This window comes from Dromiciops gliroides, chromosome 5, assembly GCF_019393635.1.
Source record: "Dromiciops gliroides isolate mDroGli1 chromosome 5, mDroGli1.pri, whole genome shotgun sequence".
Classification (NCBI taxonomy): domain Eukaryota; kingdom Metazoa; phylum Chordata; class Mammalia; order Microbiotheria; family Microbiotheriidae; genus Dromiciops; species Dromiciops gliroides.
The window spans coordinates 175,414,907-175,439,126 of record NC_057865.1 but is presented as its reverse complement, the minus strand read 5'-3'; the positions used below and the strand labels follow the sequence as shown (position 1 = coordinate 175,439,126).

Here is a 24,220-nt window from a genome sequence, read left to right as displayed (position 1 = left end):
GTTCTATCTTTACTAACTTCTAATATACTTTAATAAATGCTTAAGGCCCAAACACTGTTGCTGAAGTTTCTAATTTATAAGTAAATCCTAGCTAGTTTCCCCCTCACACTAGGGGACAGGTAAGGACACACACATTAGATTTTACTCATTGCATTATATAATATTGTATATCACAACTACCCAATTTTATCTTATCCTTCTATATGACAATAGGCTCTACAAAGATAGGGATTATCCTTTACTCTAAAATTTGAATCTTCCCCAGAGCCTAGAACAGTGCTATAACATACATTTTTAAAATGTATGAAGAATGATAAGCAAAGTGAATCCTGCAAAGGACATCTATGACCATTTACTTTTATTTCCTTTTTCCTGGGGGGTGGGGTGGAGGAATTTATTGTTAACTGTGAAAAACAAATTAACAAACAAATTAAATTATAAAGTAAAATATTTATTAAATCTTACAACTGTAGTAAGGCTTTTGGGATATCCTATACATTACTATGCATTAAACTCTTCCTTTAAATTAGTATAATTTAAAAAGTGATAATAGCTCAACAATGACCATAATCAGCCTTGGTGACTGACACAAAAAATGATCATTTTGCTTCAGAAATAATTTACTCCTACTTAGTTCTGAAAAAAAAATGCTACTCAGGAAAATGTCTCTATGATGTGTAAGTCTAAATGACAAAGAAAAGCTCTTCCAAAAGACCAGTAGTGAATTTGGACCAAAGACAGGTTATATTCCACCAAGGGATGCTGAATGGGTCACGTAGGAAAAATGACAGATAACAGCTAGAATAAGATCTCATGGAAACACAGATAGCTAACAGGGACAAAAATTTTGTGGGATCAGCCAATGGTCAAGATCTGCATACTGAGACAGATATAATTAGCATGGGATTTCTTGGTGGCACGGTGGATAGAGTGGTAGACCTAGAGTCTAGAAGATCAGAATGCAAATCCAGCCTCCAATACTAGCAATGTGACTTTGGGCAACTCACTTAACCTCTATTTTGCCTCAGTTTCCTTAAGTGCAAAAAGGGATAATAATAGCACCTACTTCATACAGTTGTTGTGAGCATTAAATGAGTTAATATTTGTAAAAAGTTCTTAGCAAAGTATCTATCACATAGTAGGTGCTATATAAATGCTTATTCCCTCCATCCTCTCTTCTGTTATTAGTTAATTTTATGCTTGAATAATGTTGAATTACACCAATCCAAGTGAGTGATGATATGTGAATTAATATTGCATAAAATCTTTATCTCCAAGAATTGGAGAATAAGTTGTTCTGATTAAATTGATTAAATGTTCTTGTTAGCTATGTGATATATCATAATGCTTTATTGCACCTGTACTTATAGACCAAAAAATATTAGAAACATGGGAATTGTTTTATTGAGTCAGAACCATTTTTTATCGAGCCTGGGCCTTGGTTGCCAAAAATAACCCCAAAGGACATGCTGTGAGAATGCACGGCAGCTTGTCTTGGATATTTTGGCTATGTCCAAATCTATTTTGAATCAATTTGTATCTCCTGCCAATACTCTTGGAAAGTGCCATAAGTTTATTTTCCATTATGCAAAGTCATTATAAATTCACCTTGCTCAAATTTCACCTTTAGCTTTCCTAGAGAATTCTGAACTGCATAATTTGTTAACTGACCTATAATCAATTAAATTATTACAATCTTCTTATCTTTCTTATTATATGGTAAACTATATCAAACCCTAAAATTATAATAAAACAATAGAATCCTTTTTTTTGGATAATTTTTCCTTTTTGGTTATATAGGTTCCAGATGAATGGAAGTTCATTACATGTACATATACCAAAGCATACATTTATTAATTTAAAACTTTGTAAGTTTAAGCACTTACATTAGCAGCCCCAAGAAGTATCAATGTAGGTCCAAGTCCTATCGTATATATAGATCTGAGCATTACGGACACAAGAAATGGTCGGATACCAAAAGGTTTGGGCAAGACAAATAGCATAGATGTACAGACTGCAACTGCTATCCAAAGGAGAACTGAGAACAATGGAGAAAGTGTACCTGTAAGATAGAAAACTTTTTTTAAAAACTAAAAAAAGAAACAAGATAATATTTCCTTTACTGTCCCATTTTAATATATTAGATTGAATCAAACCATAGAACACTTTCACAATAATTTCAATCAATACTCTATATTAAAAAAGAAACTTTTGAGAATAATTCCTATTCTTAAATTTAGCAGATAACAATTAATTTCGTGCTCCTAACATTCTTTGGTTAATGAAGCGTCCATTAGGTCTAGGAATTGCTCAAATGAGACATTTTGCTTCTCTATAAGGATGATTTGCTAAATCTTTCTGCTACACACGTCTCACCAGGAGGTTTCATTTCAATCTCAAGATTAATGACAAAAACGTAATCCATCTGATATGTGCTGTTATGGTCTTATCTTCTTTTTTCCTCTAATTATTGAAGATAACGATAGGGAGCAAAGGAAGGCCCACAATGCAGAATCCTACCTTTTTGATAAAATACATAGAGAAATTTAATGCTTTTTTTAAGTGAGGAGGATATAATATTTGTGAAGTCATGTGACCCAATTTAAGCCCTGACAGAACTACGAGATATTTTACCAAGAAGACAAATAGTGTCAGCTGACTTAAGAAAAATACCACAAACTAAATTTTTTATTGTTACTGTCTATCCAAAATAGTAGTTTTAATTTTTTTCCCTTTGAATACAGTGTGAATGATTCATTAAAATTTGGGTATGTGAAATACACTGAAGTATCCATACAAGAGATCTGCCACTGTGTGACAGTTTTACTGGCATCATGAAACTGCAGAAATACATTAGGGAACAACGTTCATAACTTAGACATGTGGCTACAAGTTGAGGTAGTCAATGGAAAACCAAGAAGCCTGAGACCCTGTGCTTGTTTTGCTTTGGCAAAGGTCTCATGACCATTGTAATCTCTCTTGGCTATACCTCTGCTGACTGCTTTAAAATCTTTGTTTCAACATAGTTAACTTATAAAAGTTTATACTGTCACTGAAACCTTGACATTATCAGGGTTTCTGATGCCACTGATACCTAAACCTTTATTCTAAAGCGAGTTTAATACACCAGGTGGTAGGACAGAGAATTTTGTTACCTGTAAAATAATCTAATAAATTAATAGCTTCAGTTTAAATTTTTTGTTTGTTTCTTTTTTGGCGAGGCAATTGGGGTTAAGTGACTTGCCCAGGGTCACACAGCTAGTAAGTGTCAAGTGTCTGAGGTCGGATTTGAACTCAGGTCCTCCTGAATCCAGGGCTAGTGCTTTATCCACTGCACCACCTAGCTGCTCCTTCAGTTGGAATTTTTAAAGTCATGTTTTAAATTACTTTATTTTAGTCATGAAAGGAAACCAAATAATTTCCTGGGAATTGAATCTCTCTATTGCATTCCACAGGACAAATGCAGGATGCAAAGAGGGACTCTCATTGTCCTTCCAAAAAAACCAATGATCACTTTTAGTCTGGTGGCCAGGAAAATGTTAAATTGGTACCATAACCACATTTATTCTACTGTTGTTCTGATGACACTAACATGAACGGTGCCAATTTATGCCAATTATGATTTGTTAGCTTCTTGATATATAGATATAGATATATATATGTGTGTGTGTATGTGTATATATATATATATATATATACATATATATATATATATATATGTTATATACACACACATAAAACAAGACCTAAACTGTTATCAGAGATTTGATTTTATACTCACTGAATTCATCAAGTATCCAAGCTTTTACTAGTGTGATCTGCCTCAGTAGAGAGCAAGGCAGATCTTGTCACTAGATGTCCTCAAGCACAGGCTAGATGACTACTTAACCCAGGAGTGTTTTATAGGGTATTTATTTGTCAAAGTAGGCTGGACTAGCTGACCAAGCAATTTCAATGACAGTACAGCAGTTCAGAATGATAAAGATCAGAATGATGATGATACCTTTGTCAAAAAAAAAAAACCCACAAACTACTACAGTCTTTAGGTTGTCAGCTTTTCATCTGACTGCCTCAGTTTATAGACATGTGTGTCTGCTGTCCTCATGTATTTCTGCAATTTCAGCTTGACAATGAAACTAACGTCTAAATCTGAATCCTAGTGTTCTGAACATTTGCTGAGGGGAGACAGAAAACCAAGCATAGGAAGCTCTTGAATTTGCAGTTTTCTCTGCCTTCCTTTGCATGTATGTGTTTAACCGTGTAACTGGAACTTTTAGTCTTCAAGGTCCAGAATCCTCCTCCCCCTCCTCAAGTAATCTCACACAAGGTTTCCAAGCAAAGGTCACATGACCATTTAAAGATATGTTGTAGAGGGATTTTTGTAAGGTACAGGCTGGACTAGATGGCCTCTGAGGTGCCTTCCAATTCTGAGATTTGGTTACTGTGAGCGTTTTTGAACCAGGTGATCTGGTCTTTCATTAATAAACCCTTAAAAAGTCTAGCTACTCTCCCAAGTACTTCTAACTCAAGTAACTCTAACTAAAAGTCAACATCTTTGACTCCTCAATCTTTTAAGATAATAAATTGTAATTCATAAGACATACTTATTCCCTAATTTGGCATTATTATGTTTATATCTATCTATCCATACACATATATGTGTTTATGTATGTGTGTGTGTGTGTGTGTGTGTGTGTGTGTATCTCCCCTCAGAAAATTCTGGTTAAAAACCAATATTTTGGGACTATAGAACAGATGCCTCTCTGAAGAAACTGTTTTTATTACCATTAAAAAAACTGAAAGCAAAATAACTTTTGTGTTTTCCCTAAAATCTTGGATATGACATCTTAAAATTACTTAATATTTTAGAATTCTTGTTTCCCCCAGGCCTAGATTATATCTGTATGACCACACTAGCACCCCATCATCTCAAGCCTACTGACAAGTAACAAATTACCCTAGCTACTAAACGTAATCCAGGTCAGGTAGGACTTGTGTACTATGTACTATTACACAGGGATTTTCCTAAAGTGCAGGTGCAATCCTGTCATGTGTGTGCACACATACACACACACACACGCATGCATGCATGCACGCAGGCACCATTAAATAAACTTCAGGGTTCACTCTTTTCTCCAGAACCAAATACAAAATGCTCTGTTTGGCATTCAAAGCCCTTCATAACCTAGTCCTCTCCTACCTTTGCAGTCTTCTTACACCTTACTCCCCAATATGAACTCTGCAACCCAGTAACTGAGGCTTCCTGGTTGTTTCATGAATAAGACACTGAATTTCTCAGCTCCAGGAATGTCTTCCATGCCTCTTCTCTCTGTCTTCCATGCCTGCAATGCTCTCCCTCCTTTGTTCTATCTACTGTTCTCCCTGGCTTCCTTTAAGTCCTAACTAAAATTCCATCTTCTACTGGAAGCTTTCACTAACCCATCCTAATTCTAGTAAATAGTTCCTACTGATCCTGTGTGGTTTGCTTTGTATATAATTATTGACATGTTGTCTCCACCATTAGATTGTGAACTCCTTTAAGGCAGCCAATTTCTGTATCTCCAGAACTTAGCAAAGTTCCTGCCACATAGGAGGAGTTTCAGAAATATTGATTGATTGATGTTTCCAAAGGTCCCTTTAGTAACTGCTCTCTGCCCGGCCCAGAAACCACTGCTGCCTCAGTGGTTACCATACAATCAGTTCTACCTCATTATTCTCTCTATCCACAGTCTTCCATTTTTGAGTAACACATGGACTTCATTCAGCCTTCTACCCCTTCATCTCCTCAGCCCTTTTTGCTACATGTATCTAGCCTCTAGGGTTTCCATCTTCTCTGGAAGAAGCATTTGCTGAGTAAGCTGTTATTTTGGTCACAGAATCCTTTCATAGTTGTCCTATTTCTACAAACACCCTCTGTTTTCATAGCGCCTTCCATTCTATGCAGGAAAATGGAGTAAAGTAGTATATAACCCAAAGAAATTGTGATGGTCAGGTAAGTGGGGTGGTTGATCAAAGGGGTATATCTGGTATTTATTGTGCCTAGGCATTTATGTTCCCTTTTAAAGACTAATATACACACACATACACCATGGTATATGTATGTAATATTAAATTTAAATCTATAAACAATGACAATTTTAACGGTATCTTTTTTCTTTCCAGAACTGAAAAACATCTACTACATTAAGAGATACAAATACTTGCCTTCATCTCCATCATCTCCAAAAGGGTAAAAAAGAGCAACAGCTAAATTGATGAATACAGCCAAATTGAATGAAATGCTCCCCCAGAGAGATATGTGTCTAGAGAACCAGAACAGTGCAGGGTTATCTAAGAGAAGAAAAAATTATTTGTTACAAAGGAGATCTGCTACTTGGGGGGAGGAGGAGAGGGTGAGAGACATTGGAGATAGTAATGGTGATGCAAAAAAAAAAAATAGAAACACTGTCAATGAACTATTAAAACAATTACATCATGACAAATAGAAGGAAGATGAGAAAGGGACACAGACACAAAGAAGCAGGGAGTTTCTTTACCACCATGTTAAATTTAATTTACATAACAGAAGTCCATAGTTTCATAAATATCTTCTTTTCTGTTATTTGTATATTAAAATATTCATATTTAAGGTCAAAAAATTAAATTCAAAAGGAAGAAAGGCATCATGTATAAATGTTAGCTATCACTGTTTTCTTCTTCATCATTATTGTTGTGAAGTTTAGATAGAAATGATCCTGGGACAAGTAACTGTCCAACTATTCCATTATGTGTAATGTCTACAGACTATTACACATAAATAAAATTATTTTAAATTGATCAAAAATAAATTCCTTTTTCATAGACAAGTCACTAAAACATCTTCAGGACAAACTATTAGCAAACAGGAAAATGGTGATGAATTTGTACTTCAATCCTATGTGATTTTGATTTTTACTATAGCTTTGCCTTCTGAGGGCTTTTAATTTCATATCGATATGGAGTCAGGAAGAGTTCAAACCTAGCCTCAGATACTTACTAGCCATGTGATACTGAGCCAGTTACTTAACTTTTTGATACAGTTTTTTCAACTGTAAAATGCAGATAATAACAGTACCTACCTTACAGGGTTGTTGTGAGGATAAAATGAGAATATGTTTAAAATAACTAACACCTATGCGATATCATTCTTAATATAAACATTTGGAATTCTATGTTGACAAAACTTGTATATTACGAACAAAACTTAGGGCCCATAACAATAAGGAAACTATAGAAAAATGAATGGTTCCATGCCTAGAAGAAAAGAGGATTCATAGACATTCTCATATTGCATGACTAAGGGGAAGAGGAAGGAGAAGGAATCAAGCATTTATTAGGCACCTAGTCTGAGCTAGACACTGCACTAAGAGCTTTACAAATATCACATTTTATCCTCAGAACAAACCTGTGAGGTAGATAATGTTATTATCCATATTTTACAGTTGAGGAAACTGTGCCAACCAGATTCAATGACCTGCTCAGGATCACAGAGCTAGTGAATGTCTGAAGCTGGGTTCAAACTCATGTCTTCCTAACTCTAGGCCCAGAGTTGCTCTATCAAGTTGCCTAATTGTAACAAGTCAAAAAGCTGCAATATTTTGGAATAAATTTACATCATTTAGCAATAATAAAGACTGATAATAGGTACATGACATTGTAATTGTCAAATGTTGCTTACCTCTAGATAAAGTCTTTGAAAGCACCAGGATCCAAGAATAGAATAAAAAGACTCTTCATGAGTGACAGCCATGTAAATTTAGGCCCCAATACATTGACAAGGAAGAATGGAATAAATGGCTGAGTCATGCAGATTTGTTTGTGGGAATGGTGGCAATTAATTCAACAACAAGTCATTGCCACTGGGAACTACAGAAGTTATCCTTAAGGCTCTAAGACTTAGTGATCAAATAAACTGTGCAAGGAAAAGCTAGAGATAGTATAATAAATCACAATTGACTGTACATGTTTATTACATACTGTATTTGTATACCTAGCAAAACATGATTTCATGGCTCAAATTTTATATCAAAAGTTTCTTTCACAGACAAGCCATCCCAAAGACTTCAAAAAATAATATTAAGAATTCAATCAATAAACTTTACTGGAATCATAATATTATCACAAATTGAATTGATATTCATCATCACCCAGACAAAATACTGATACATAAAAAATTAGAGAATGTTTAAAATAAATATTACGATATCTCAGTTCTCATGATACCCAACCTATATGAAACAAAAAGCTTTCAAATGATAGGTCAACAAGTATTTCTTAAACTCCTATTGCCAGGCACTGTGCTAAGCATTGGGGATCTAGAGAAGGGCAAATAACCAAAACAAAACTACTAGTCCCTGCTCTTATGAAGCTCATAGTATACTGGGGAAGAATTCATACAATTATGTACAAACACATGATAGAAGATAAAACGAAAATAATCTCAGAGAGAAGACACTAGGGTTAAGGAGGGCTGGGAAAGACTTCTGGAAGAATGTGAGATCAGAGCTGAGACTTGAAGGAAACCAAGAAGGCTAGGAATTGGAGATGAAGAGGAAAAGAATCCCAGGAATGGAGGACAACCAATGAGAATTCAAATTAAAGACACATAGCTGAGGATATAAAAACAATGTGAGAACAGGATGAGATATATATCCTACCTGTTTCCTGTCTGCTACTAGAGTTGTAATGAGAATGCTGTCAGGTACCCTACATAGAATAAACTTCTATCCTAATACTTTATGCTAATATCCTAATACCTTATCCTAATATCAAAAAGCAGGGTGGTAGAGTTGTGAAGTGATCCAACATTCTGGAAAGCAATTTGGAACCATACCCAAAGGGCTATGGGGCTGTGCATACCCTTTGACCCTGTAATACCACTACTAGTTCTGTATCTCAAAGAGATCATGAAAAAGGGAAAAGGACCCACACGTACAAAAATGTATCTAGCAGCTCTCTTTGTGGTGGAAAAGAATTGGAAATCGAGGGGATGTCCATCAATGGGGGAATGGCTAAACAAGTTATGGAATGTAATGTAATACTATTGTTCTATAAGAAATGATAAGCAGGCAAATTTCAAAAAAAACTGGAAATACTTAAGTGGATTGATGCTGAATTAAGTGAGCAGAACCAAGAGAACATTGTACACAGTAACAGCAACATTATGTGATAATCAACTGTGATACACTTTGCTCTTCTCAGCAATAAAATGATCTAAAACAATTGCAAAGAACTCATGATGGAAAATGCTCTCTACATTCAGGAAAAAAACCTGTAGAATTTGGATGCAGATTGAGCCAAACTGTTTCTACTTTATTTCTTTTTTGAGGTTTTTCTCTTCTGTTCGGATTATTCTTTTACAACATGACTAATGAAGAAATATGTCCAATGTGATTGTACATATATAACTTATATCAGATTGCTTTCTGTCTTAGAGAGGGGGAGGGAAGGGAAGGAGGGAGAAAAATTTGGAATTCAAACTCTTATAAAAAATGTTGAAGACTAAAAATGAATGAATTAGTTAATTAATTATTTGGTTTATTGGTTTTTTTGGAAAAAAGAAAAAGCAGGGTTTTTTAACCCATTTATGTAATACTCCATAGAAAATTGAAAGAAATATTAACAGTATTGGAGCTTTGTACAAAAACTATTTTTATCTGAAGTCCATAAAAAAGATTAAAAATAGATAACAAAGGGCAGCTAGGTGGCTCAGTGGATAGAGCACCGGTCCTGGAGTCAGGAGTACCTGAGTTCAAATCCGGCCTCAGACACTTAACACTTACTAGCTATGTGACCCTGGGCAAGTCATTTAACCCCAATTGCCTCACTAAAAAAACCAAAAACCAAACAGCAACAACAACAACAATAGCCTTGGATGTAGCTTATGAAATGGCTAAGAACCAAAAGTAGAACAAAAAGATCCTTCATAGCCAACATCTATATGAACTCAAGCAACAATATGTCAACAGAGAAACACTGAAAAAATACAATGGATGAGTCATGAGGATTTGTTTACAGAATAAATGGGTTTATTATACTGATGTAAAACAGTCTTTACTACCTGAAATTACGGAAATTACGGAAAAGTTATCCTCAGAGAGTCTAGACTTATGGACCCATGAAGATATTTTAATGAAATGATAAATATTGTGTTACATATTACTAAAAGTTGCAAAAATCTGCTACCTACTGAGTATCTAGAAAGATCTAATGAAGTGATCAGAATGATACATCAGAACATTATCCTTCATAAACTAGCAGGTAAAGACCAACAATTGGATAACATACAAACTTTATGATAACCTTGAGCAACTAAAAAATAAACTGAACAGCCTGACGTAAAGTGGCGTCAGTGGAGGCAAGGAGAGTGTAAGCAAAGCTGAGGCTTGCACGGGGAGGAGACTAAGGGCTGCAACTGAAACAAGATGAGCAAAGCACACCCACCCTAGCTAAAAAAAATTTATAGACAAGAAGTTATCATTGAAATTAAATGGTGGGAGGCATGTGCAAGGAATATTGCGGAGGTTTGATCCATTTATGAATCTTGTGAACTGATCAGGGTAAGAAAGCATGGATGGGTTCTGATCCACACCAGTGGAAAGAACATACCCAGATTCATGAGGTCACAGATGTATATAAGTATTGAGGTAAGGTTTATAATCAATAATCCAGCTATTTCACTTTATCTGACTGCAAGCATCATATTTTAAGGTTTTCATGATTTAGTGAGACTTTTAAAAATTTAGAAAATTTGCTCAATCATAAGACAATAGAGGAAGAGTTTGCTCGCTTTTTTTCTATATTCTATTCACAATTTGTTAATGACCATTCAAGTCCTATTCAGTGAACATCAGCTATACAGCTGTTCATTTTTCTGTCTGACAATGAAATGTACAGCTGCTACTTTGCAATACACAATATTTACACAACTAGAGGACTTCAGCCAAAAGACTATCTTATCAGTCAGTTTCACATGTTTTCTTTCTTTTTTTCCCTGAAGTGGCATGTGTCTCCATTTCAGCAGTGGGCTTAGTTTATAATCTTAAGCATATAATATCAAACTTATAAGAAATGAAAATTATGAAGAGTACTGTTGCCATGAACCTTATTAAATTTATACTTGTCTCATACATATAATGTAATGATTTTATTTCATTAATTAAAATACTCACTCCTGATTTTTTTCTGCCATTTCATTTCATTGTAAAGATCTTCTGTTTGTTGGAAAAAATCATTCACTTTGCTTCCTTGCTCATCTCTCTCAGTCATGTTGAATACACGACTTTTGGATTCTCGAGTGAGGTATTCACATATATTTGGAACGGGGAAAACAATCTGTTCCATGGTTCTGTCATGACGAACAATCTGAAATATACATTTGTGGCATCCTTAGATTTCTAAGCACTTCAATCTGACCTTACTTTTCTTCTTTTAGTCTAAGTATGTATAATATAGACTCTGAAACTAAAGAATTTAGTTACATGAGAAACATGCCTGATGTCTAATGCTTCCCCCAACCAATAAGAATTAATATTTTTACTCTTTCTGAATTAGAGTTATGTTTTGGCAAGCCTCATAGATATGGTCTCACCCTAACTCAATGAATGAAGAGGACCTCTTTAAAGACAACAGATGAGGTGAAAATAGGACAATGGTTAGAAAACAGACACTGTTCTTTGAAAGGCCTTTGAAGATTTGTAGCAAGTTACACATCTAACAATAAGTCCACTGAGAATTAACTTTTGTGAAATAGAAAACTTTATGATGCCTCTACTGTACTTGGAAAATTTGGATATTCTGCATTATGAAGCTTCATGTTTTTATACTTAGAACTGTACAATTAGCCTGCAATGACTTTTCTCTGTATACGTGTGGTATAGGATGCTAATGGATGAATTCTGCAGATTGAAAAAAAAGATCTGAGCTTTGTTTTCTTAATTGTATGCTCCAAAAAAAAAAAACATTCAGATGTTAAAAAGAAGAAAAGAAGATCCCGTTAACATAAAAGCTGTCACAGTGACTACTTTCAGACAATGTGGCTCATATTAATCACTGAAGAATTCTACCCAAAAGATCTTAATAGAAAAGATCATAATAGAAAAGTATCAGTTGTAGGATTTCATTAAATTATTGTTTTGATCTCATATTCTAATAAATAAATATGGCTTTCTAGTGATCATAGCACTGAAATGTGACTTTCTATTAAGGTTATCTCCATATTAGTCTGATCATTCTGACTAATTTGCTGTCTTTGATCGCAGTGACCTTATTTATGTATGTATCTTCCTCAGTACCTGAGCCAATGTACTGCAAATAGCATTAATAAATACTTAGGGGGCAGCTAGGTGGCACAGTGGATAGAGCACAGGCCCTGGAGTCAGGAGCACCTGAGTTCAAATCTAGCCTCAGACACTTGACACTTACTAGCTGTGTGACCCTAGGCAAGTCATTTAATTCCAATTGCTTCACCAAATAAATAAATAAATAAAAACTTAGTTCATTGTGATAAATGCAACATCTCACATTTAATTTCAAAAAATTAATTGTGCAAGTACAGGATTGGAGATAGTTGACTTGATATCAATTTATGTAAAAAAGACCTCAGGGTTTTCAATGACCACAAACTCTGTTTGCTAGAAGACTATCATAATATTAGTCTGCATCAATAAAACTGCATTAATTTCACAAGAGATGACGAATCCACTATACCTATGATGTCTGGAATGTTATAGTCAATTATGGGATTTCCATCATAAGATATTAACAAAATAAAGAACATATAGGGGCAAGTGACCAGAACGAGGGAGAAGTTCAAAAATCATATCATATGAGTAATGGTTTAACATAAGGACATGATAAAGGGGGAAAATATTAATGATCTTCCAATATGTAATGGGCTCTAATGGGAGTAGACATTTTTTTGTTTTGTTTTGTTTTGGTTTTTTGGTGAGGCAATTGGGAATAAGTGACTTGCCTAGGGTCACACAGCTAGTTAAGTGTTAAGTATCTGAGGCCAGATTTGAACTCAGGTCCTCCTGACTCCAGGGCCGGTGCTCTATCCATTGCACCACCTAGCTGCCCCTTTTGTTTTGATTTTCTTTGTTGTTGTTGTTGTTGTTTTGGTTTGGTTTGGGTTTTTTTTTTTTGGAGTAGACATTTTATATAAAGTTTCAGCTAATAGAAATAGGACCACTGGAGAAAAGTTTCAGGGAAGCAGGTTTCTGCTCAGTATAAATAATTTTCTAATAATTATAGCAGTTCAAAAATGTTGCAAGTAGGGAATTCCTCATCACTAGAAGCATTCAAGCAGTTTGGACAATAGTGACAGGGATTGCTGTACTGAGTTGCCAGTTGGAATTATAAGATCTATTTCAAGCCAAAAAAGTTGAATTTAGATTTTAAGGTTCTATTATCTATAGTCAAAAGACTGATATGATAATTAAAAATGTTTTAATCAAATTCATTATGGCAGTTCTTCAGAATGTCTCCAGTGAGCAATATTTTATAACAAACGTAAGTTACTATTTGGGCCTAACAATAATGAAACCAATAATAAAACTTTTCTGTTTTGAATTCTATAACAGAATTTCATTGGTTCAAAATAACTTTCCTTCATATAGTCTAAATGGATGCTATTTCCAAAGGTACAAAAATTAATTAATTTGAGAAAGCATTATGCACTGAACTAGATGATCCCTGGTATCCTAACTCTGAGAATGTGTGAATCTTTGCATTTGGGGTATGACATATGGACAACTGAACATTTTTTTTTTATAGAGATAAAACATGTTCTCTCTTTTTGCCTAACTAAATGGAAACATTTTTAATTATATGGGTTTTGGAATAAAAAAAGACCCATATATCTCAAAAAGCTCTGAATCTTGGACTTTTTTGATGAAAGGATATCCTGAGTTCAAACTTTCTTGCTTCCAGGAAAAAAGGCAAGCTATGCCTCTTTTCTTGGAACTTTTCCAGGAAAGCATAAGTGATCCCAAGTATGGCTTTTTGAAAATGACATTAACTGTGTGGATAATAAGGAGAAGTAATTGTTCCTTTTTCATCTTTAGAGTACACTTGGGCAAAAGCAGTGTGTTGGGAGGCAAAAAACTTGGTTTCAAATCCTAGCACTTTTCTCCCTTTGATTTGAAGAAAATTTATTTCCATGGATGGATCTTAGTTTCTTCATTTGTCAAATAAGTGGATTGGACTAAATGATCTCTAAGGTGCTTTTCATTTCGTAGCCTCCAATCTATCGTGCCTCATACTTTGTACATAAAAATAACCAATGAAATGAAGAAATGCAAGGATATAAATTAAGAATAATTCACCACTCTTTTAACTTTTGTCTGACTAGCTTTGATAACCAAGGTCAAAGTGATTGCTTAGTGACTAAAAGTATATGGTTCTCACAGAATATCATATCAATATTGATTCCATGTCTTCTTTACTTCTACCTTTAAATGCCTGACAACATGAAGGTGGGGTAGGATAGATATTTGCTAGTGAAAATGAACAGTTGTTAGTCAAAGCTCATGACACTCACCCAAAATATTATTGGTGATTTCTCTGTTTCCTTTATTTTGAATATTTCCTTGTAAAATTCTCAAATTCTATTTTAATGAGCTTTTTGCAACTTAAAATAAAGGAACCACTATTTGATTTAAATGTTTATATTAATTACAAAGCCTCCCTTAAATACTACTGCATTGTCATCATTGTTTTCTTAGAAAATTCTTCTAGTTTATAACATTAATGGCTAGGAAAAAATAAAATCTCCAACCTTTAAAAGTACATACTCCTATTTCTCATATATCAGTCCCACAGGATTTTCTAGTATATGCATAAGCTAAATCATTTAATTCTGTTAATTTTCCCAGAAATATTTGAGGATTGTCTAAAATTGAAAATAAAATTTCTATTACACTTGTCATCATCCAAGAAACAATAATACATTACCTCAATTTGTGCTGTATGGTTAGCATAATACTTCAAAGCTTCATCTCCTTCCTCTGGATCAGACCCTGGTTTAAGCATCTGCTGTAATGCTTTATTATGACGAGCCAGCTAGAAAAAAAATGGATTCAAGGTTACAGTGGTGAATGTTGAAGCATATTATTTTTAAAAAATATATTGCCTGTTATTATTATATCAGCACTATATCTAGAAATCTACCTCTCCTTGCAAAAAAAAAGTCAACAAATTAAAAAATAACTACACTTAAACACAATGTGATCAGGAAGATATGAACATTGCATTATCTGTTTTCCAGTATCATTATTGGCTTTTTCAGCTACTAGTTCATTATTTATGATCTTTTTATTCATATTGTTACAGTCATTGTGTTCACTGTTCTCTTGGTTCTGCTTTTTCACTTTGCCTCATTGAAAGTTTCCTAAAGTTTTCGAATTCTTCTTCCTCTATTTTGTACTAAACAATAATGTTCCATTCCATTCATATACCACAATTCATTCAGCCATTCTTGCATTGCTGGACATTCAATATGTTTCTAGCTCTTTTCTATTAGTGTTTTGGTAGATACTCATTGGGCCTTTATTTCTGTCTTAGATCTCCTTGAAGTATAATCTCAGAAAGGGCAACAAAGGTAATGAAGTACATTTTTCAGGCTATATCTTCAAATTAACTTTCCAACTTATACAAATGTCCATATATTCCTTCAGAGTTAATATCAATTAATTACATTTTTAACAAATTCATCATATCTTGCTTTTTGTAGCTGTTTTTGTTGGAGTAGCTATGAATTACAGAGAATGGAATGCCAGGACTGGAGTCAAGACGACTATCTTTCCTGCATTCAAATCTGGCTTCAAACACTTAGTGTGTGATGCTGGGCAAGTCACTTCACCCTGTTTGCCTCAGTTTCCTCATCTGAAAATGGGCTAGAGAAGGATATGGCAAACTACTCCAGTATCTTTGCCAAGAAAACCCCAAATGGGGTCACAAAGAGTCAGACATGACTGAAAAATGACTGAATAACAAAAATCACAGTTGTAACAAACTCATCATGCTTTTTATGTAGAACAAAACATGCACATTTGAAACATGTAAATAATGAGGTCTTAACCAACCAGTTTAAATAAATGAATCTTCCCTCTTAATGAAAACATGCTTTTATTCACTGGAAGAATAAAAAGTAAGGGCACTTATTTCTTTTGTTGGTATAGAAATGCTGGAGTAGACAGGAGATAGCTCTGAGCTGGCCTATCAGACTTGTTAGCCTTCATAAGCTGGGCCCAACTCTTTTGAGAGGTGATTTCTTCTACCAAGTATAACTCACTCCTAAGATTACAAAGCAGGATGGCTCTTTGATTTCCTTTAACCATCCAAAGATAAATAGATATAGGATACCCTAGGAAACACTCTTTCTCTTTCAAGAAGCATAAAGATGAGGCACTGAGACCCATATAGGACCAAATTCTACAACAAAAGGTGAATTCCAAATAATAATCTCTATGCAAACAGATAATGGGGAAGTCCTCCCAAAACTGGGGATAAGGAAGTTTCTGTTTCTGAGACAAGTAGTTGGGAGTAGTGGATTGAGTACTATCCTTGGAGTCAGGAAGACATGAGTTTGAATCCTGCCTCAAACACTTACTAAACTGTGTGACTCTGAGTAAATAATCTCTGCTTCACTTTCCCTGTCTGTAAAATGGAGATAATAACAGCAGCATCATGAAACTTACTATTTCTTGCCTCTGTGCCTTTGCCCAGACACTATAAACTCATGCCTGAATGTGCTTCACCCTCACCTCTGCTTCTTACAGTCTATACTATCCTCCAAATTTTAGCTCAGGTACCATATCTCTTTACTGCCCATCCTAGTTGTTGGGTTTTCTTTTCCTCATCCAATTATCATGTATTACATGTATTTACATGTTATATCCCTCCAGGAGTGTATACTCCTTGAGGGCAGGGAGATTGTTTTCGATTTTGCTTTTCCATTCCCAACACTTAGAATTATGTCTTGTAAATGAGAGGCAATCAGTAGAAGCACTACTGAAGACATCCAAAAGAATAGGCACATTTTAAGTGTTATGGATGACTGGGTTTTTTACATCACAGTTACTTCCCAACTATTCACCCCCTGACATAAAACTTTTCCTTATTAAAATACAAGTTAGGTTAAAACAACTAACAACAGATTGTGTCTGACAGCATACTTGACATTTTACTCCCAAAGTCTGCCACCTCTTTAGCAAGAGGAGGGAAGGGTGTTTCCTCATATGTCTTTTAGAAGATGGGCTGGTCATTATATTTAGTCTAAGTTCAGATGCCTTTTAGTGTTGTTTTTATTTTTATTGTTGTAGCTACTGTCTTTCTTGTTCCTTTGGTTCTGTTCACTTGTGCAAACAGTATTTGTTGCTATTGTTTTGTCCTTCTGGAAGAGGATCATGACTGTGGGAGGTGATGTCATGAGTTGCAGTGAATTGGATTTAAGTGAGGGAGAGCTGTGCAAAGTCACCAGCCTCACTCTCTCCTCCACAGTTATCTGGGTCCCGTTACAAGATATACATGAGGACAACAGGTGTTTAAGATAATTTCAAGGGGAAGCTAGGTGGCGCAGTGGATAGAGCACCGGTCCTGGAGTCAGGAGTACCTGAGTTCAAATCCGGCCTCAGACACTTAACACTTACTAGCTGTGTGACCCTTGGCAAGTCACTTAACCCCAATTGCCTCACTAAAAAATAAAATTAAAAAAAATAATAATTTCAAAAGATGTACTTGAAAAGATTCTTCAAAAAATATTTTGAGTAATAATAATGTAATTGGAATATGCATCATGTTTTGTTGTTGTGATCTGTGATTTCATTAGCCTTTGCTAAAGAACTTCCAGTGAGAAAATTCCATCTCCCAATGCAGAGTAGACATTGTTCTGTAACATGGTCTTCATTTTCTGAAGTTGGGAGAAGTTAAGGGAATGGCTCATAGTAGGAGGTCCAGTATGTGTCAGAATAAAAACGGAAGCCAAGTTTGTTTGTATCTGAGGCTTTTTATCCATTATTCCAAGTAATCTCTCAAAACATATGCATAGTCTCTTATGTCTGAGGTTCTCCATCCATTATTCCATACTGTCTCATAATATATTCATAGCCTCCTAAGGCTGATGAAGACCACATTAATTTGATTGTTGTCTTGCAAGTTTTTAGAAGTCATTCTCATTATCTTATAGTGACATATTGTGATGGCAACAATCATTGCAATGTTTATATTTGTGTGTGTATGAAAGCCAAGATGGCCAAGAGAAACCAGGAAATTGCCTGCACTCTCCCGAGTTTCCCACAGAAACAACATTAAATCAAGCATCTAAATAGATTCTGGAGCTACAGAACCTACAAAAAGACAGAGAAACAATCTTCCAGCTTAAGATAATTTAGGACTTCAGGAAAGGCCTGTCTCATTTTGGTAAAAGAGGAGTGCAGAGCAGTGCAGAGGGTGTCTGGGCAAGCCAGCGGGAGGCTATTAGTCACAGTACAAATCAACAGCTGAGGTCCTGGATCAGCAGGCTAGTGGCACAGCAGGCCAGTTGTTTCCCCCCAGCCCCAACACAGAAGGCAAACTGTCAGAAGGAGAGCCACCCACAAGATAGACATGACTAGGCCAAGCCATCCCAGCACAAAGAGCAAGCTCAGAGTGGTGAGGAATCCACAAACCCCCAAGGCCTCAGAGCACAAAGCCAGTAATCAGGCCCCTGGCCCCCAGCACAAGAAACTTGGGACAGTGTCCCCTCTGCCCCAGAAGCAGAGCTCAACTTTAAAAGTCATAATATAGGCTAAAATATCATAAGAAACAGAAAAGAACCTTCACCATAGAGAGCTACTATGGCTACAGGGAAGACCAAAACACAAACCTGGAAGAGGACAACACTGTCAAAATGCCTACATGTGAGACCTCAAAGGGGAAGAAGAATTGGTCTTGAGACCAAAAAGCCTTCTTCGAAGATCTCAAAAAGGATTAAAAAAAAACAAATAGAAGAGGTAAAAGAAAAAATGGGAAAAGAAATAAGAGAAATGAGAGTTATGCAAGTTATGAAAAAAGAGTCAACAGCTCGGAAAAGGAAACACAAAAATTGACTGAAGAAAACAATTCGTTAAAAAAAATTGGCCAAATGGGAAGAAAATTCACCGAAGAAAACAACTCCTTAAAAAGTAAAATTGGCCAAATGGAAAAGGAAGTGCAAAAACTGACTGAAGAAAATAATGCCTTAAAAATTAGAATTGGGCAGGTGGAAGCTAATGACTCTATGAGACATCAGGAATCAGTCAAACAGAATCAAAAGAATGAAAAAATAGAAGAAAATATGAAATACCTTATCAGAAAAACAACTGACCTGGAAAATAGATCCAGGAGAGATAATATAAGAATTATATTATATTAACTGAAAGCCTTGATCAAAAAAAAAGAGCCTGGACAGCATAGTCCAGAAAAATATCAGGGAGAACTGCCCTGATATCCTAGAACCAGAGGATAAAATGGTCATTGAAAGATTCCACTGCACCTCCTGAGATCCCACGTTGAAAACTCCAAGGAATATTGTAGCCAAATTCCAGAATTATCAGCCAGAAAGAAACAATTTAAGTATCATGGGGCTACAATAAGGATTACACAGGACCAAGAAGCTTCAACATTAAAGGATCAGAGGGCTTTGTATATGATGTTCCAAAAAACAAAGGAGTTTGGATTGCAAACAAGAATCAATTACCCAAAATTGAGCATAAACTATCAGGGGAAAAGATGGACATTTAGTGAAAGAAGGGAATTTATATCTGCGTGTGTACTAAAAAAAAAATCAACCTAGCTTAATGGGCTAAGCACTTGATCAAAAATTCTCTGTCAAGGGGGTAGCTAGGTAGCACAGTGGATAAAGCACCAGCCCTGGATTCAGGAGTATGAGTTCAAATCCAGCCTCAGGCACTTGACACTTACTGGCTGTGTGACCCTGGGCAAGTCAATTAACCCTCATTGCCCAGCAAAAAAAAAAATTCTCTGTCATAATATCCTATTTTATATCTGTTTATGACTTGCTTTACTTAGTGTATATGTGAATTTGGTCAAGTCATTTAATTTAGATCTTTTCCCTTTTTTCCAGCTCTTTCAAAGGGGAAAAACCAGAGAACTGTAGTCAATATCAGGGAATAGAAATAAACCAACTATCACTGAGAAATCAAACATCTCTCACAACTTTGCAAGCCTAAGGATAAATAAAATTGGTGTTTTATAGATGAAGTGCAAAACAACTTTGTTACTTGGGAATTTTGAAGTCAAAGGATAGAGTATCAAACTAATTGCTTCCATGTTCCAACTAGTCTGTATATATCCCAATGAATAACAGTAATTTTCAGCAAGGAAGGTATGAATTTATGTTAGATATCATATAATGTTTAAAACTTTAAAGAGGATACTTTTACACAGAATATTGCATTTAGAATGATTTAGTCCTTTTAAACTAAAGAAAAAAAATGTGGTTTCTAAGGGAGGAATCTTTGGCTCAGCCACACTTTTCATGCATGAACTGCCATATGTCCTTCCTTGCAAAATAAATGAATAAATAACAACAATACTTAAAGAAAGTAATAGTAGTGTTATTATTCTATTCTTTGGAAATCAAAGTTGAAACCATCCAGCAAGTTACAGTAATGCAGAAATGGCATGTCCATGGAGAGTGGTCAGAGTGAGAAATCCAATTTAAACCCTAATTAGAAACTGACAAGCAACTAATGAAGATACTCAATGATAGGCATCCTATGAAACCTAACCCTATTACTTAAAATGACCCTAATAACTGTACTTGGAATTAATGACACTCACTTCAAGACATGGTCTGGAAGACTAACCAACAAAAAGTTTCAAAAATCAATTTTAGCAGTAATGAGGGACTGAACTAAGAATACAATAATACATGCTAAGAAGAAGAATACCATTCATGGAAAAATTCTAAATCTTAGAAAATCTTGTCTATCATCATTATAATCAATTAGAAATAAGTAAAGCCAAGTCAATGGGCATTTATTGAGACTTTATTATATGTCAATCACTATGCAAAGATCCAGAGATACAAAGAAAAGCAAAAACAGTCCCTACCATCAAGGGGTTCATATTCAAATAAAGGAAGCAATGTACGTATGTATGTATGTATGTATGTATGTATGTATGTATGTATGTATGTATGTATGTATATGTATTATGTGTGTATGTGTACATATGTATGTATGTGTATTCTATGTGTGTGTATGTACATATGTGTGTATAATGATAGAAATTTATACAAGATAAACTGGAGGTAATCTCAGAGGGAAGGCACTAGTGATGAAAGGCTAGTGAAGACAAGGCAAGGCTTCTTTCAGAAGGCAGAATTTTAGCCAAGACTTGAAAGTAACCAGGGAAGTCAGGAGACAAAGATAAGAATGGAGAGCATTCCTGGAATAAGAAGCTTCCTGTAAAAAGGCAGGGGATCAGGAGAGGGTATATTATATGGAAGATAATCATGTATATACATGGGAGAGTAAAGTGTAAAAAGGGTAGGTAGGAAGGGGCTAGGTTTTAATTTTTGATCCTTGATGTAATGGAGATAGACTGAAATGTATGGGATAGGGAAGTGACACAGTCAACTGTACATTTTAGGATGATTGGTAGATGAGGAGAAGGTGGCCTGGAGTAGTGAGAAATTTGGGGCAGGCAGACGATGAAGAAGACTGTTACAAATAGATCCAGTATGAGATGGTGGTGGCTGTTTCGGAGGAGAGAAGGGGGTATATATAAGGGATTTTACAAATGTAGACTTGATAGGATTTGGCAACAAATTGGATATAGTGGGGTGAGAGTGAGTAACCTAGAATGACACCTAGTCATGAAGCCTGGGAGGATGGCAGTAGCCTTGATAGTAAAATGGAAGTTCAGAAGAGGGAAGATTAAAGGGAAAGATAGTTCTGCTTTAGACATGCTGAATTTAGGATTTGAACTCAGGTCCTCCTGAATCCAGAGCCAGTGCTTTATCCACTGTGCCACCTAGCTGCCCCTTCAATTCTTTAAGACTATAAGATTCAGAAATGGTGTCAACTTTCTTTGTAGAGGGAGCATCTTCACTGGGAATACTGATTACAACAAAATCACAGATTTGAACCAAGGGTTTGTGTGGTATATATTTGTATATGAATATATATTTATATATACATACATCATATATAAACACACAAATTGGGATGATTTAAATGACAGCACGAATTAATTTTGAATTGGTACTTCTACTGACTTATTCGAAAACAGATGGCCAGATGAGTTTCAACACTTGGGCCTACTTTCTCCTATCAAATTATTGAGTTTCCTTCTTAATAATTAGTATTTCAGTGCATACTTCAAGTTTAGTCCTAGTTAGTAAATGTATGAGAAATCAAGATACAACTAAGATGCATTCAACAATAACTGGTTTCTAAGTGTTCTTTGTCATTTAAGGTGTTCCATTTGTAAAATTATTTTTTTAGGTAGACACAACAAGGACTTGCTAGTGATTCTGAGGTGAGTTAAGGATTAAAGTAATAAAGATTGCCTTTTACACCCTTATTTGAATCACTGAATAATTCTTTTGTTACCCTAATAGCCTTAATACCAAAAATGCTCTTCTATTGTACAATATAAATAAATCAAGAGGGTATTAAACTATGGTTGTGACATGAATTTAGTAACTGAAATAACAACATTGTGTGAACATCAGCCAATTTGTTTTCATGGTAGGCTTTCTTTCTGGATGGTACTATGGGGTTAGCAAAGCATTGAGCTAAAGCCTCTTACTACACTGTGGCTGGTTTTTAGCAGTGCCCCCGAGTAAGGGGTCATTCAGAATGGAAAGGAATTAAGCAAGGCAAGTGAACAATAATTATAATAGTTTCCATTTATATGAGAGTTTTACAGTTAATAGACTGCTTTCTTCTATAACAACCCTATAAGGTAGGTAATAAAAGTACTATCATTATTTCATAGATGAGAAATCTGAGGCTCAGAGGGGTTAAGTGGCTTGTTGTATGGCTTACAAATGTGGGAATAAAAATTCAAATCCAGACCTAGTATTCCTTTTTCTAATAAAACAAACCTGTGATTTCACTAGTTTAGAAAACTCTAAATGAGGAAACTCCCCCTTCTAATTTGGATTGGTACCCGCTTTATGATATATAGGTTTATGGGTATCTGGGGCACCAAACTGATAAGTGACTTGCCCAAGGTCACTCAGCCAGTAGGTGTGAGAAGTAGACCTTAAATAAGGTACTTTCTGGCACCCAGGTCAGGTTTCTGTCCTCTTTGGCTCACTGCTGCTCTCACGTACTGCTTTTACTACCGCATGATTTCTCTACATCAATAATAATAATAATAAATGAATAAATAAAAATAAAATAAATTGTGTAAGTCACAAAAGGAAACATAGGAAATCTAATGGCTTGCTACCCATAGCTAGGAGTGATTCTGTGAGATTTTAGAACCTCTATTCACTTCACTCTTTGGATAAAAGAATTCATCACATTAATGGATCATACAAGATTGCAAGAATGTACTCATTTTTAGTGAAACTTCACTTGGTATCAACAAGACAGAAGTGGCTTCAGTCATGCTGTATTTTTGGAGCTTTCCTCTCCATCTCTTTTTTGGCATCTAGGTGGCAGAGTAAAGCACTGAACTGAGTCTGGAAGACTTGGGTTCAATTCTCACCTCAGATGCTTACTCTAGAAAATTCATTTTACCTCTCTGGGCCTCAGTTTCCTCAACTGTAAGATGAGGACAATAACAGCACCTCACGCACAAGCTGTTGGATATATAAATCACTTCCTAACCTTTAAAGTATTTGTGTAAATGTTAGCTATTATTATTAGCAATAAAGCCAAGGCAATTTTATTAAGCCAAACTACTATTGGGAGTCAAAGAGAGAGTACCTGTGAATAAATCTAGAGTTGACAATGAAAATAAGAAGGTTCAGTGAGTAGTCATCTTTAGTCTGAATCAGTGCCTGACTTGAAAAAGGATGAAACAAGTTGCAAATATCTAAAGTAAGCTCTACCATTGTTAATCCTCTGGACTGCTCCATAAGAATTACACTCAAAGGAGTTCCTAAGACCCTAGTGCGGTGACAATTTCACTTACTGCCACAAGTTCATCTATCATCTCTATATAGATAAATTCCAAATTTGTATCCCCAGTTCTGAGT

At 35.3% G+C, this 24,220-nt stretch overlaps 1 protein-coding gene across 1 annotated transcript in view; it reads right to left on the bottom strand.

Moving 5' to 3' along the window:
• Window positions 1-24,220, bottom strand: part of ITPR2 (inositol 1,4,5-trisphosphate receptor type 2) — a 511,835-nt gene that overhangs the window by 88,606 nt on the left and 399,009 nt on the right. Inside the window, exons 46-49 of the mRNA XM_043966319.1 lie at window positions 14,974-15,081; window positions 11,190-11,382; window positions 6,205-6,330; window positions 1,887-2,062 (exon numbers count right to left, since the gene is read on the bottom strand). Of these exons, the coding sequence (XP_043822254.1) occupies window positions 1,887-2,062; window positions 6,205-6,330; window positions 11,190-11,382; window positions 14,974-15,081 (603 nt within the window). The remainder of the gene's footprint in view (window positions 1-1,886; window positions 2,063-6,204; window positions 6,331-11,189; window positions 11,383-14,973; window positions 15,082-24,220) is intronic.